The following is a 16,577-nucleotide window of genomic DNA, read 5'->3' as shown; positions in this document are numbered from 1 at the left end:
TAACCTTATCAAGATGGATCAAGATTTTCCTCTTTTCAGAATCACATCACTACATTACCTCCTGATATAAATCTCAATGGTATATCTGGGAAAATTATCTTACCTCACGGGAAAGTACTCTTATCACTGTCTTTATTACTCTAGGAATCAGACATGTGATTATTTTTATATTGTATCAGATGTATCTTTCAATACTGATCTTCTCATAGGCTTCAACACCATGTGCAAATATGACATGAGTCTTTTCCCTGCCATCAAGGAAATTGTTCAAGGGGATACTTATATTCCTACTGTTCTTCCTTCTGATACTTCCTCTCTTGCTGGTGGTGACATATTGCAACTCTTCCTTCTACTAGCGATTAGATGTTATATGCACCGGATTCTTGTGTTACGTCATCTAATTTGCCTGCCTCACAGCCTCATTCTCAATGAACCTCCCAGTCAGACCACGGTGTAATTCCTTGTAACACCTTTTTCTAGCAGATCCGGTAACGCTATCTGAATGTGCTTTATATGTTGTAAACGCTAAGGTTAAGTCTGCTGTATCAGGAACTGATATCCTCTGTTATGCACAACAATCTCCATGCAAAGGTGTTGAGTTAGAAACCGTTCTTGCCACAATCGATGACAATGGATTCTGCAAAATCGGGCTGGAAAATGTCACATCTACGCCTGTCAAGCTCAAAGCAGGTGTGGTGCTCGGAGAAGCCTTGCCTTACTCTGAGAAAGTTGTAATCTTTGATGATTTACCTTCTTCCTCTATCAGTAATGTATCTCCATCTCATAGCCATGACATGTCTTCTCTCTCGCCTATCACGGATGATCACATATCTGTATCAGGACTGTTGTCTCGCTCCCTGGTGAACCTCTGGACCACACAGACGTCATCACTCACGCTATCTATCTGACGCCTGGGTCCAGACCATCTTACACTCCCAGCTATAGGGCGCCACACAGCCGTCGTGTTCTGCTTGATGAAGCTGTGCGAGGCATGTTACTTCAGGATGTAGTGAAACCTGCCTGTTCACCTCATAACGCTCCCTTGTTACTCGTTCCAAAGAAACAAGGCGATTGGCGTGTCGTTGTCGACTTAAGAAACTAAACGCATCTACGTTTCCTGACCGTTATCCAATGCCGAGGTCAAGTGATCTTAAATCTCTCTGTGATTCAAACGCGGTATTTTCCATCATAGATTTACACTCAGGATTCTTCCAAGTTGAATTAGATGAAACTTCACGGCCATATACTGCTTTCACTACCTCCTCTGGCCAATTCATGTTCAAATGCATGACTCAAAGTCTACGTAACTCGCTTTTAACGTTTCAGAGATTGATGAATTCTGTTCTTTCAGGTCTCATCGGTAAACGTGTGTTTTACTTCCTTGATGACGTTATCATTGCATCAAAGTCTCTACAGGATCATTTTCATATGCTGTCTCTTATTTTGTCACGCTTTGAAGCTGCTGGCTTAAAGATCAAACTCAGCAAATGCTCGTTTCTCAAACAGCAAGTCAAATTCCTTGGTCATAAAGTCGACAGAGATGGTATTCACACTTTAAATGACAAGGTAAATGTTGTGAAAAAAAAAATTTCCATGTCCCTACTGCTATCAATCAGATCAGGCAATTCATCGGATTTGCTCGATTTTATCGCCAAGTCATCAAAAATTTCAGCCTTATCGCTCAACCTCTCACTTTTTATCTGGTCTGAAAAGGAACAAAATGCCTTTGATCTTCCCAAAACTGCCTTGTGTCAAGCAACAGTCCTTGCTTTTCCAAATTTCGAGAAAGATTTCATCTTATACACTGACGCTTCTGGCTTTGAATCAGTGCTGTTCTCATGCAGAAAGATTCACTTGGTAAACATCGCGTATTAGCGTATACTAGCAGACCTCTCAACAAGACAGAGTAAAATTGTGACGTCACAAAGCGTGAAAGTCTAGCCGTGATCTGGGCGTTACGTCATTTCCGTAAACTCATCTTAGGCTATAAGATTCATGTCCACACTGATCATTATGCTGTCACAGAGACCTCCAAAGGCAACAACTTCACATGTCAATTTGCTCGCTGACATCTCACGATTCAAGGATTTAATCCTACATTTGCATATATTCCTGGTAAGGTAAACTCAGTGGCAGACGTACTATCACGCAATGTTGCCGCTATCTCCGCCATTACAGAAAATCCTGCCATGCCAACCATGGACGAAATAAGGAAACATCAACATTTAGATGCCTTCTGTTTTAGTGTTGCTTATTACCTCGAATCTGGTGATGAGACAAATCTTCCTAAGTTGCAAGTGAGTGCTGATACGTTTTTCATGCAAGACGGTCTCTTGTATAAGTCGAGTGATATCTCTACTGACGATTCTAGTTAGCGTTTATCTCGTGATACCTCAGTCGTTAGTGAGTACCATACTTCGCCACGTTCACGACTCACCCCACGCAGGGCATCCAGGTCGGGATAGATGCCTCGCGTAAGCAAAACTATCATATTTCTGGCCCACTATGAGGAAGGATATGTTTGTGCGCTCTGTCTTCAGTGTGCTTCACACCGCCCATCACTCGCAAACGACAGTCCATTGCTTCCGCTCCTTGGGATTCAGTCTCTGTTGATCTGTTCAAACTTCCACTTACAGAGAACAGTTTTCAGTATCTTCTAGTCTGTGTAGATAGTTTCACTCGTTCCACCATTCTTGTTGCTCTCAAGGGCAAAACTGCAACTTCTGTTGAGCGCGCGATCATTGAGAACATAATTTGTCCTTATAACTCTCCCCGTGTCATCTTATCTGACAATGCTGCTGAATTCAATAACTCTGTCTTACAAGAAATTTGCAAAGAATTTCATATCAAGAAATGTAACATCGTTCCTCACTCAACCAGTTCAAACGGCAAGTAGAGCATTGTAATAAACGTATATTTGACGTTCTACGTTACATAACAGAAGCAAAACACTTATGGGACGAATGGCTTCCTCAGATAGCCTGCTCTATCAACTCAGCAATCCGCTTCACCTTCAATGAATCTCCACATTTCGTAATGTTTGGTACCGACAAGTGTCTTCCATATGAATTTCTCCACAGCGCGCCGCGTCCTGTCTACAACATGGATGACTACGTCAAGTGTCGTCTCCGCGATTTTCAGTTCATTCATAAGCTCATTCACGATCGCCTCACTGCATCGCAATCTGCGATGCTGCGGAAACATCGTAGAGCGACAGATTCTTCCAGTGAAGTCGGTGATATAGGCTTCGCCATAATTCACGATCGTAACGCTAAATTAGATCCATCGTTCTTTGTAATCGAATCTTTCCATGACCACAAAGTAAAAATTCTAGATCTCAAAACCTTAGTAGAAAAGATCGTCCATGTCGATCATTTGAAGAGTGCGAACATCATCAGGTATGATTAAGTTCTGACTTAACAGATCCTTCAAGCGACTTAAGCTTAACCACACACACACACATTCGTCTTACAAACTGAAACCTTCGTTCTCATTCTAAGTTCTAATCATCCAGTTTCAATATCATTAGATAACATATATATATATATATATATATATATATATATATATATATATATATATATATATATATATATATATATATATATATATATATATATATATATATATATATATATATATATATATATATATATATATATATATATATATATATATATATATATATATATATATATATATATATATATATATATACACACACACACACACACACACACACACACACACACACACAATGTCATGTTATTGGCCGAGTTTACCTCGAATGGGATCACGTTTTCTTAGTGTTCCCCGTGTTCCGGTTACCTGCCTTTCGGACATTATCCTTATTATTGGTTATAAGTAGTGTAAGGCTTATTTACTCATTTTATTTTTTTTTATTATTTATTTTTTTATGTAGGAAGAACACTGGCCAAGGGCAACAAAAATCTAATAAAAAAAAAATGCCCACTGAAATGCCAGTCCCATAAAAGGGTCAAAGCAGTGGTCAAAAATTAATGAATAAGTGTCTTGAAACCTCCCTCTTGAAGAAATTCAAGTCATAGGAAGTGGAAATACAGAAGCAGGCAGGGAGTTCCAGAGTTTACCAGAGAAAGGGATGAATGATTGAGAATACTGGTTAACTCTTGCGTTAGAGAGGTGGACAGAATAGGGGTGAGAGAAAAAAGAAAGTCTTGTGCAGCGAGGCCGCGGAAGGAGGGGAGGCATGCAGTTAGCAAGATCAGAAGAGCAGTTAGCATGAAAATAGCGGTAGAAGACAGCTAGATATGCAACATTGCGGCGGTGAGAGAGAGGCTGAAGACAGTCAGTTAGAGGAGAGGAGTTGATGAGACGAAAAGCTTTTAATTCCATCCTGTCTAGAAGAGCAGTATGAGTGGAACCCCCCCAGACATGTGAAGCATACTCCATACATGGACGGATAAGGCCCTTGTACAGAGTTAGCAGCTGGGGGGTGAGAAAAACTGGCGGAGACGTCTCAGAACGCCTAACTTCATAGAAGCTGTTTTAGCTAGAGATGAGATGTGAAGTTTCCAGTTCAGATTATAAGTAAAGGACAGACCGAGGATGTTCAGTGTAGAAAAGGGGGACAGTTGAGTGTCATTGAAGAAGAGGGGATAGTTGTCTGGAAGGTTGTGTCGAGTTGATAGATGGAGGAATTGAGTTTTTGAGGCATTGAACAATACCAAGTTTGCTCTGACCCAATCAGAAATTTTAGAAAAATCAGAAGTCAGGCGTTCTGTGGCTTCCCTGCGTGATATGTTTACCTCCTGAAGGGTTGGACGTCTATGAAAAGACGTGGAAAAGTGCAGGGTGGTATCATCAGAGTGGATAGGACAAGAAGTTTGGTTTAGAAGATCATTAATGAATAATAAGAAGAGAGTTGGTGACAAGACAGAACCCTGAGGAACACCACTGTTAATAGATTTAGGAGAAGAACAGTGACCGTCTACCACAGCAGCAATAGAACGGTCAGAAAGGAAACTTGAGATGAAGTTACAGAGAGAAGGATAGGATAGAAACCGTAGGAGGGTAGTTTGGAAATCAAAGCTTTGTGCCAAACTCTATCAGAAGCTTTTGATATGTCCAAGGCAACAGCAAGTTTCACCAAAATCTCTAAAAGAGGATGACCAAGACTCAGTAAGGAAAGCCAGAAGATCACCAGTAGAGCGGCCTTGACGGAACCCATACTGGCGATCAGATAGAAGGTTGTGAAGTGACAGATGTTTAAGAATCTTCCTGTTGAGGATAGACTCAAAAACTTTAGATAGGCAGGAAATTAAAGCAATAGTACGGTAGTTTGAGGGATTAGAACGGTCACCCTTTTTAGGAACAGGTTGAATGTAGGCAAACTTCCAGCAAGAAAGAAAGGTAGATGTTGACAGACAGAGCTGAAAGAGTTTGACTAGGAAAGGTGCAAGCACGGAGGCACAGTTTCGGAGAACAATAGGAGGGACCCCATCAGGTCCATACGCCTTCCGAGGGTTTAGGCCAGCGAGGGCATGGAAAACATCATTGCGGAGAATTTTAATAGGTGGCATGAAGTAGTCAGAGGGTGGAGGAGAGGGAGGAACAAGCCCAGTGTCGTCCAAGGTAGAGTTTTTAGCAAAGGTTTGAGCAAAGAGTTCAGCTTTAAAAATAGATGTGATAGCAGTGGTGCCATCTGGTTGAAGTAGAGGAGGGAAAGAAGAAGAAGCAAAGTTATTGGAGATATTTTTGGCTAGATGCCAGAAATCACGAGGGGAGTTAGATCTTGAAAGGTTTTGACATTTTCTGTTAATGAAGGAGTTTTTGGCTAGTTGGAGAACAGGCTTGGCATGGTTCCGGGCAGAAATATAAAGTGCATGAGATTCTGGTGATGGAAGGCTTAAGTAACTTTTGTGGGCCACCTCTCTATCATGTATAGCACGAAAACAAGCTGTGTTAAACCAAGGTTTAGAAGGTTTAGGACGAGAAAAAGAGTGAGGAATGTATGCCTCCATGCCAGACACGATCATCTCTGTTATGCGCTCAGCACACAAAGACGGGTCTCTGACACGGAAGCAGTAGTCATTCCAAGGAAAATCAGCAAAATACCTCCTCAGGTCCCCCCAACTAGCAGAGGCAAAACGCCAGAGGCACCTTAGGGGGATCCTGAGGAGGGATTGGAGTGATAGGACAAGATAAAGATATGAGATTGTGATCGGAGGAGCCCAACGGAGAAGAAAGGGTGACAGCATAAGCAGAAGGATTAGAGGTCAGGAAAAGGTCAAGAATGTTGGGCGTATCTCCAAGACGGTCAGGAATACGAGTAGGGTGTTGCACCAATTGCTCTACGTCATGGAGGATAGCAAAGTTGTAGGCTAGTTCACCAGGATGGTCAGTGAAGGGAGAGGAAAGCCAAAGCTGGTGGTGAACATTGAAGTCTCCAAGAATGGAGATCTCTGCAAAAGGGAAGAGGGTCAGAATGTGCTCCACTTTGGAAGTTAAGTAGTCAAAGAATTTCTTATAGTCAGAGGAGTTAGGTGAGAGGTATACAGCACAGATAAATTTAGTGTGAGAGTGACTCTGTAGTCGTAGCCAGATGGTGGAAAACTCAAAAGATTCAAGAGCATGGGCACGAGAGCAGGTTAAGTCATTGCGCACATAAACGTAGCATCCAGCTTTGGATCGAAAATGAGGATAGAGAAAGTAGGAGGGAACAGAAAAGGGGCTACTGTCAATTGCCTCAGACACCTGAGTTTCAGTGAGGAAAAGAAGATGAGGTTTAGAAGAGGAGAGGTGGTGTTCTACAGATTGAAAATTAGATCTTAGACTGCGAATGTTGCAGAAGTTAATGAAGAGAAAGTTGAGGGGGGTGTCAAGACACTTAGGGTCGTCGACAGAAAGGCAGTCCGACCTGGGGACATTTATGGTCCCCTCCCCAGATGGGGACTCCGAGGCTGGTGTAGGAGTCGCCATGATGATTTTAAAATTTTTGATTGAAGGGTGTGTGTGTTATTAGGTGCTTGTAGTTTTGTGTGGAAGAAGAGAGTTGTCTTTAGAGGGCAGGCTGTGACTGCCCCTTTGTGTTGTGAGACACAAAGGGAAACGTTCAGTGAGGTCACAGCTGGGTTTAATGATAAGTTCACAGCACCCCCTGAACAGTGCTTTAGACCTCACTGGGAGTAATTATCGTTTGTGTGTGTCATTAGGTGCTTGTAATTTTGTGTGGAGGAAGAGAGTTGTCTTTAGAGGACAGACTGTGACTGCCCCCTTGTGTTGTGAGAAACAAAGGGAAATGGTCAGTGAGGTCACGGTTGGGTTTAATGATAAGTTCACAGCACATCATGATCCAGTGCTTTAGACCTCACTGGGAGTAATTATCGTTTCGGCAGGTGCCTACTGCCTCCTACCACTGTTACTACTACTACTACTACTACTACTACTGCTGCTGCTGCTGCTGCTGCTGCTGCTGCTGCTGCTGCTGCTGCTGCTGCTGCTGCTGTTGCTGCCGCTGCTGCTGCTACTGCTGCCGCTGCCGCTACTGTTGCTACTGCTACTATTACTACTACTATTACTACTACTAGAACTGCTACTACAGTAAAATCCCTCTCATCCGGCATTCGAGTATCCGGCAGCTTCAAGTATCCGGCACATTTTTCCCCGAGCCTTAAAATCAATAAAAAATCAATGTGTACTCATAATATCGATTAAAATTCCCGCGCGAGGGATACTTTGTCCCCTCGCCACCAGAGCGCACTGCTTTGCGCCAACCGCGGCCCACTGCACTGTGTTTACTCAGTGACTCAGTCCCGCGTGTGCACTGTTTATCGCCTGACGCCTTCATCATGCCTAAAGTTAAAGTTGTAGAAAAGAGGAAGCGTGTTGTGCTTACACTTAAGCAGCTGATCAGATCAGCTGCTGATTAAGATCAGTTGATCTTTGTTATGGTAAGATGCGTGAGTGTAGGGTGGTGACTATAGACATAATTTCACTTCTATTCAAGTATCCGGCAATATTCAAGTATCCGGCATGTCGGCGGTCCCGTTGATGCCGAATAAGAGGGATTTTACTGTACTACTATTACTACTACTACTACTACTACTACTAAATAATAATGATAATAATAATAATAATAATAATAATAATAATAATAATAATAATAATAATAGTAAAAGTACTACTACTACTACTACTACTACTACTGCTACTACTACTACTACTACTACTACTACTACTACTACTACTACTACTACTACTTCCACTACTATTACTGTCATCACCACTACCACGCACCTACAACTTCTGCTGTTGTTGCATTAATGCAACCAGTGTAACTTCTACAACAAATACTATTATTACTGCCACTGATGTTGGTAATCAGTAGTAATACTGTGCTTACGACTTGATGTGATGCTGTTTCCATCAATGATACCATTATTACTTAATTTGCTTACAGGAATGGAACAAAATGGCACGTCAGGTTTTTGTGGCAGCAGAATGTGGAATGTTCAACCACAAGGGAGGTGTAGCCGCTCTTCTTAACAAGTACCATCTCCCAGGAACACTGAGGGATGAGTATGGGAAGTCCCTGATCCATTACATTGCTTCTCCAACAGCAGTAGATGGCAGACCTCCATGGGAAGCAGAAGATATCGTCAAATTTCTGACCAGTCACGAACATTTCATCAATTCAGTAGACTTTCGTGGTAAGTAAGACTGTAATCGTTATTACATTAAGAATTATGTATAGAGTCTATCAAAATACTGTATTGGAAAATTTAATTAATGCTAAGACTAGATAACAGGAAAAGATTCATGGAAGAAACACTAAGTGAGTCGAGCACTGGAAATATAATGTGTGTTTTATGTTCATCATGCGTGCTTTGTCGTCTTTCTATGTTCCACGATCTTGTTGTGTCCCTAAATTTTTATCACAGACATTAATGAGTTCAAAGGAAAGTGTTGAGTTTTTTTTTTATATAACTTTACTAAATTTGTATTATTTACATTTATTTACACTCACATGATGATTCACATACGACTTCCAATTGTTATACACAGCATCCTAGCACGAAAAAACTAAACTTGGATTCTTCTTTCTTCAAATAAATTTCATTAAATATCTCGAAACATTGCACATTATATTTCCAACTTGAATTACTTCACACAATTAGCATTTAATGAGAAAACATATCCTACACATACCTAATCGCTTTTTGTCAATATATAACACAAACATTTTACTCTGGACTGCATGACAAGTGCTCTCTAGTTACGAATACTGTGACAGGCGGATTGCCCCATCTTGACCTTCCCTGGTCTCTTTCTCTCTCTCTCTCTCTCTCTCTCTCTCTCTCTCTCTCTCTCTCTCTCTCTCTCTCTCTCTCTCTCTCTCTCTCTCTCTCTCCTGGCTTTACCCGTCTCTTACGCATAACATACACCATAATGTTAGAGAAAGCTTTTAACCCAATAAGGCTTCCATTGCTGTAATATTTATTTTCCAGTACTTCGATCATACGGTTTATTTCTCCCATAACTTTCAATAAGGTTAATTTTCGAGTAACTATATTTATTTTTCAATACTGCGATTATACGGTTTATTTTTCCATAATTCTTAATGGCTCATTTTTTAGTAACTTCGGTAAATTTCATTTTCATCTAATCGGATCCCTTGTGTACTAATTTTGTGACAGCAACCTGAATATCACTTGTTGTAATCTACTGCTGTTTTCCGGTTCTGTTAGTCTTGTGATAGCTTCTAGTAATCTTGGTACCTACTTTCGTGTTTATCATCTTCTTCCCTCATTTATTCTTTCTACTTTCTTACTTTCTTCTTTATTTCTTCAGTTTCATTTTTGTTTCATATTCTTTCTTCTTACGAGTTTCATTAATTTTTGGTGTTTCTTGGGTTATAACAGCTTTACAAATTCCATCATCGATGGATCGACAGATTGACGAAAACATTATCACACACACACACACACACACACACATACACACACACACACACACACACACACACACACACACACACACACACCAAACAGCAAAATTATCTAATTTCTCTCTATCTCCTCATTCGTCTATCCTCCTCAGGCCGCACTGCCCTCCACCATCTCGCAGGACACCCCCATAGCAAACACGAAAGAATCATATGGTGTGGTCGGGAGTGGGCTGCGGAAGAAGCATGGGTGTCTGTGGCTAAGCTCCTGACCCAGTATGGGTGTGACCCACGCCTTGCAGACGACACAGGCAACACGGCCCACACTCTGGCTACTGATGCAGCCAATCATGATCTGGCACAGTTTTTGCAGGAGGTAAAGTTTAAAAGTATCTTATCTTCCTTAGTTCAACAAAACTACACATGAAGAGATTATGTACGCCCTTGTGATTATTTCGTCACGACGTGATATCGGCAATGATGAGCTTTGAGAACATCTTATCCTTTCATGAAAGCAGTTTGCATGTGGCTGCCTTATGTCTCTGACTAAAATGGTATGTTACACCGTCTAGAAAATTATCCAACGTTCTCCTTTCAAATAATTAGGGCAAAGGAAAGAATTCTCTCTCTCTCTCTCTCTCTCTCTCTCTCTCTCTCTCTCTCTCTCTCTCTCTCTCTCTCTCTCTCTCTCTCTCTCTCTCTCTCTCTCTCTCTCTCTCTCTCTCTCTCTCTCTCTCTCTCTCTCTCTCTCTCTCTCTCTCTCTACTTTATTTAAGGTACATAAATATTGTTTTGTCAAGAGCTTCAGCAAAGCTGCTAGAAACTATCTTTGACATATGAAAAGTAAATATGAATAAGACGAATAACATAGATACTCAAATACAGTATTTTATTACATTATTAGTGTTATTTAATTCATGCATTTACAGCAAACTTGAAAATATTTAAGGAGTTGATGCAGTGAAACTGTGTCTGCTGTACGAGCACGACTCACTTTCGTGTATAGCTTGGAAGGAAGGACCGGAGGAACGTTTTTGTCCAGGCGAAAGGAATGACGAGTTGAAAGTTCCTAGTGATGGCAGATCGGGTGGTATGTGGGGCGCACAGCTTTTGGGTCATGTATGTACATGAAGCACAATCCTGCAACATCATGGTCCTACTGTAAAGATTGCATGGAAGAAGGCAGGTGGTCTGGCGGGGACTTCAGATGTACCAAGTGTTGGGCTCTGTTCTAAACCTTGTCAAGAAGGCCTATGTAAGAAGGTAGGCAGGGTGACCAGAGTGGCGTACTCCACAAAGGAGCGAACTTGAGCTGCAATATATGGCAGTGATTTCCTGAAAGTCTAGGAGATGAGAGACACGCCAGACACAACTAAGTTTCCAGGCGGCTCTCCTGGCGATGATTCTGACGTGGCCAGTGAAGAAAAGAGTGCTGTTCACCTCAACGCCCAGTATAGAGATGGACATGACCAGAGCCGGCGGCTGCCCCTCGAGTAGGATGGTAGGGATGGGTGTGTCAGGGGGGAAAGTGTCTCCGAGAAACCAGCATCACCTGTGTCTTCTCGGGAGCCAGGTCCACTTGCCATCGTCAACCCCATGAAACTGTTGGTGTGGCCTCTTCAGTGCTGCTCTGCTGTATGCTATTTTGTTGAGAAAGGAGCCGGAGTATACCCTTTTACTAAATGTGATTTCTTGTACATACTTCCTTTTTAGTCTGCAGTCAGAGTATACCCTTTTACTAAATATGATTTAATATGATATATATATATATACTCGTATATATATATATATATATATATATATATATATATATATATATATATATATATATATATATATATATATATATATATATATATATATATATATATATATATATATATACACAGTAAAATCCCTCTTATCTGGCATCAACGGGACCGCCAACATGCCGGATACTTGAATAGAAGTGAAATTATGTCCGCAATCACCACACTACACTCACGCATCTTACCATAACAAAGATCAGCTGATCTTAATCAGCAGCTGATCTGATCAGCTGCTTAAGTGTAAGCACAACACGCTTCCTCTTTTCTACAACTTTAGGCATGATGAAGGCGTCAGGCAATAAACAGTGCACACGCGGGACTGAGTCACTGAGTAAACACAGTGCAGTGGGCCGCAGGTGGCGCGAAGCTGTGCGCTCTGGTGGCGAGGGGACAAAGTATGCCTCGTGCGGAAATTTTAATTGATTTTATGAGTACACATTGATTTTTTATTGATTTTAAGGCTCGGGGGAAAAATGTGCCAGATACTTGAAGCTGCCGGATACTCGAATGCCGGATGAGAGGGATTTTACTGTATATATATATATATATATATATATATATATATATATATATATATATATATATATATATATATATATATATATATATATATATATATATATATATTTTTTTTTTTTTTTTTTTTTTTTTTTTCATTTATACGATCCTTTTTCCTTGTAAAGTATCCAATTCCTTCTCGAGGTTTTAATAAGACAAGTATTTTTTTTTTTCTTTTAGTTGGCAAGACAAATTCAAATTACATTAAGAATGTGGTGGTTACAAACAAAATGGGAGAGGGAGAGCGAAAGAGATGGAGAGAAAAGTCGGTGAAATTATGGAATTTTTTTTATTTGTTTATGTACTTATGTATGCATTTTTATTTATTTATGTAGACCAAGGACAACAAAAGTCCAATTAAAAAAAAAAGCCCATTGAAGTGCCGGTCCCCAAATAGAGTCCAAATCGGTAGTCAAAAACTGAAAGACAAGTGTCTTGAAACCTTAAAGGAGTTCAAGTCATAGGAAGTGGAAATACAGAAGCAGGCAAGGAGTTCCAGAGGTTACCAGAGAAAGGGATGAATGATTGAGAATACTGGTTAACTCTTGTGTTAGAAAGGTGGACAGAATAGGGGTGAGAGAAAGAACAAAGTCTTTTGCAGCGAGGCCACAGGAGGAGGGGAGGCATGCAGTAAGCAAGGTCAGTTAGCATGAAAATAGCGATAGAAGATAGCAAGAGATGCAATATTGCGGCGACGAGAAAGAGGCTGAAGATAGTCAGAGGAGAGGAGTTGACGAGATGAAAAGCTTTTCATTCCACCCTGCCTAAAAGAGCAGTATGAGTGAAACCCACACATACATGTGAAGCATACTTCATACATGGACGGATAAGGCCCTTGCATAGAGTTAGCAGCTCAGAACATCTCAGAACACCCAACTTCATAGAAGCTCTTTTAGCTGGAGATGAAATATGAAGTTTCCAGTTTAGATTATAAGAAAAGAACAGTCGGAGGATGTTCGGCGTAGAAGAGGGGAACAGTTAAGTCTCATTGAAGAAGAGAATAGTTGTCTGGAAGATTGTGTTGAGTTGATAGATGGAGGAATTGAGTTTTTGAGGTATTGAACAAAACCAAGTTTGCTCTGCTCCAATCAAAAATTTTAGAGAAATCAAAATTCAAGCGTTCTGTGGCTTCCCTGTGTGAACTGTTTATTTCCTGAAGGGTTGGATGTCTACGAGAAGACGTGGAAAAGTGCAGGGTGGTACCATCAGAAAAGGAGTGGATAGGACAAGAAGTTTGGTTTAGAAAATCATTCACGAATAATAGGAAGAGAATGGGTGACAGGACACAACCCTGAGGAACACCAATGTTAATAGATTTAGGAAAAGAACAGTAACCATCTACCACAGCAGAAATAGAACGGTCAGGAAGGAAACTTGAAATGAAGTTGCAGAGAAAAGGATAGAAGCCGTAGGAGGGTAGTTTGGAAATTAAAGCTTAGTGCCAGACTCTATCATATATCTAAGGATACAACAAAAGTTTCACCAAAATCTCTAAAAGAGGATGACCCTCTTTAGGAACAGGCTAAATGTAGGCAAACTTCCAGCAAGAAGGAAAGGTAGATGTTGACAGACAGAGTTGAAAGATTTTGACTAGGCAAGGTGCAAGTTTCGGAGAACAATAGGAGGAACCCCATCAGGTCCATAAGCCTTCTGAGGGTTTAGGTCAGCGAAGGCATAGAAAACATCATTGCGAAGGATTTTAATAGGTAGCATGAAATAGTCAGACCGTGGAGGAGATGGAGGAACAAGCCTTGAATCGTCCATGGTAGAGATGTTAGCAAACGTTTGAGCAAAGAGTTCAGCTTTAGAGACAGATGTGATAACAGTGGTACCATCTGGTTGAAATAAAGGAGGGGAAAGAAGAAGCAAAGACATGCCAAATACTATCACCTGTGTTATGCACTCGGCACACAGAGACGGTTCTGTGACACGGAACAAGAGACTTCCTTCCAAGGAAAATCAGCAAAAAACTCCTCAGGTCTCCCCAACTAGCAGAGGCAAAACGCCAGAGGCACCTTCACTTAGGGAGATCATGAGGGGGGATTGGAGCGATAGGGCAAGATACAGATATGAGATTGTGATCGGAGGAGCCCAACGAAAAAGAGAGGGTAACAGCATAAGCAGAAGGATTAGAGGTTAGGAAAAGGTCAAGAATGTTAGGCGTATCTCCAAGACAGTTAGGAATACGAGTAGGGTGCTGCAACAATTGCTCTAGGTCGTGGAGGATAGCAAAGCTGAAGGCTAGTTCACCAAGATGGTCAGTGAAGGGAGAGGAAAGCCAAAGCTGGTGATGAGCATTGAAGTCTCCAAGAATGGAGATCAAAAAAGGAAAGAGAGTCAGAATGTGCTTCATTTTGGAAGTTAAGTAATCAAAAGAATTTCATATTGTTAGAGGAGTTAGGTGAGCTGTATACAGCACAGATAAATTTAGTTTGACAGTGACTTTGTAGTCGTAGCCAGATGGTGGAGAACTCGGAAGATTCAAGAGCATGGGAATGAGAGCAAGTTAAGTCGTTGTGCACATAAACGCAACATCCAGCTTTGGACTGAAAATGAGGATAGAGAAAGTAGGAAGGAACAGAAAAGGGGGCTACTGTCAGTTGCCTCAGACACCTGTGTTTCAGTGAGGAAAAGATGAGGTTTAGTAGAGGAGAGGTCGTGTTCTACAGATTGAAAAATTAGATCTAAGACCGCGAATGTTGCACAAGTTCATGAAGAAATATGGGGGTGTCAAGATACTTAGGATCGATACCAGAAGAGCAGTCCAACCTGGGGACATTTGTGGTCCTCTCCGCAGATGGGGACTCCGATGATGGTGTAGTAGGAGTCACCATGAGAATTTTGAATTTTGAGTGAAGGGTGTGTGTATAAGTAGATGCTTGTAGTTTCATGTTAACGAAGAGTTTTCTTTTGAGGGCAGACTGTGATTGCCCCTTTATATTGAGAGTCACATAGAGAAACGTTGAACGAGATCAGCTGAATTAACCAATAAATTCACAGCACTCTCTGATACAGTGCTTTAGACCTCACCGAGAGTACTTACCGTTTTGGCAGGTGCCTACTGTCTCCACTATAGACGAAAGTAGAAAATATCTTGGCTGCTATATATTTGTTGAAAATATATACATATTTTATTGTACAGTTATGTCTAAACGAGTCAGCGCCAGGAAGGCATTTAACATATTAGAATATGCAAAAATACAAATTATTATGTATGTACATATGTCGGATGTGAATATAACAAAATGCTATGATAATATAACTTAATATAATTTATGAATTTATACAAGAACAAATATTGTCTCGTTCATAAAAAAAAATAAAAAATAAATAATAATAATAATAATAATAATAATAATAATAATAATAATAATAATAATAGATAAATATGTACAATGACAAAATTCTATTTTGCCACAGTCTGGCTTGAAAATTAAATGCGAGAAGACGTCGGACATGAGAGAAAACGCTGAATATTTACACTATAAAACAATGGTCAGGAGAATCTGATTGAAGTGTACGAAGGTCGTGCTGGGTCATCACTGACTCTCTCTCTCTCTCTCTCTCTCTCTCTCTCTCTCTCTCTCTCTCTCTCTCTCTCTCTCTCTCTCTCTTGGTATTCCAATGCTAGTTTCCTGATATTTTATTTAAGGTGTAGAAATCCTGCCTTAGATCAGGGTTATCCACTGTATTTCATGCATATCATCTACTTAAGGAATACGATACATCCATGAAGTGGGAAATAAATGCTTCTGTTTACATTCTACAGAAGGAAAAAATCAAGGGCCAGTTGTTAACGCTTCTCAGTTTCACTTATTAACTTCTTCATAGCCTAATTTGTTTCTCTGAAGATCTTTCTAAAATAATTATTCAGAATACCTGTGATTCGTTCCGCAAAGAACATTTCCTTTATGTTACAGTCTGTTGTACTGATGGACGATTCATTATTTCCAATGTGGGAGACACAGCATTGAATTTGGTGGTGTTATCACTGATTAACGCCGAAAAAACGATCGTCGAGTTGCAAATGGCTGGAACGCTTACATGAAGATTTCGGGGCTCAGGTCTACAAATGACTTAGTACTATACAGGATGTAGCACGAGTTTTTACAAATACTGAGAGGTGAAAGAACGTGTAACTCTAAGTAGAAAATGTCCTATACACATATGCATTTTAAAGCTTTGTTTACCCGTCAGGGTAGTTGAAAACGTATGGGTGTACTATCCGTGTAACTATCAGGTGACGGACAGATGGTTGCACTGTCACAGCCTCGGAGGTGCCACTT

At 40.7% G+C, this 16,577-nt stretch overlaps 1 protein-coding gene across 1 annotated transcript in view; it reads left to right on the top strand.

Annotated features, from left to right (window-relative positions):
- The window catches only part of LOC135091508 (uncharacterized), a 112,931-nt gene that overhangs the window by 69,677 nt on the left and 26,677 nt on the right, over nt 1-16,577 (top strand). The window contains exons 7-8 of the mRNA XM_063989213.1: nt 8,441-8,690; nt 10,081-10,301. Coding sequence (XP_063845283.1) covers nt 8,441-8,690; nt 10,081-10,301 — 471 coding nt within the window. The remainder of the gene's footprint in view (nt 1-8,440; nt 8,691-10,080; nt 10,302-16,577) is intronic.

Source organism: Scylla paramamosain, chromosome 37 (genome assembly GCF_035594125.1).
Source record: "Scylla paramamosain isolate STU-SP2022 chromosome 37, ASM3559412v1, whole genome shotgun sequence".
NCBI lineage: Eukaryota > Metazoa > Arthropoda > Malacostraca > Decapoda > Portunidae > Scylla > Scylla paramamosain.
Note: the sequence above shows the minus strand (reverse complement) of the source record. Positions and strands in the feature narration are given on the sequence as shown.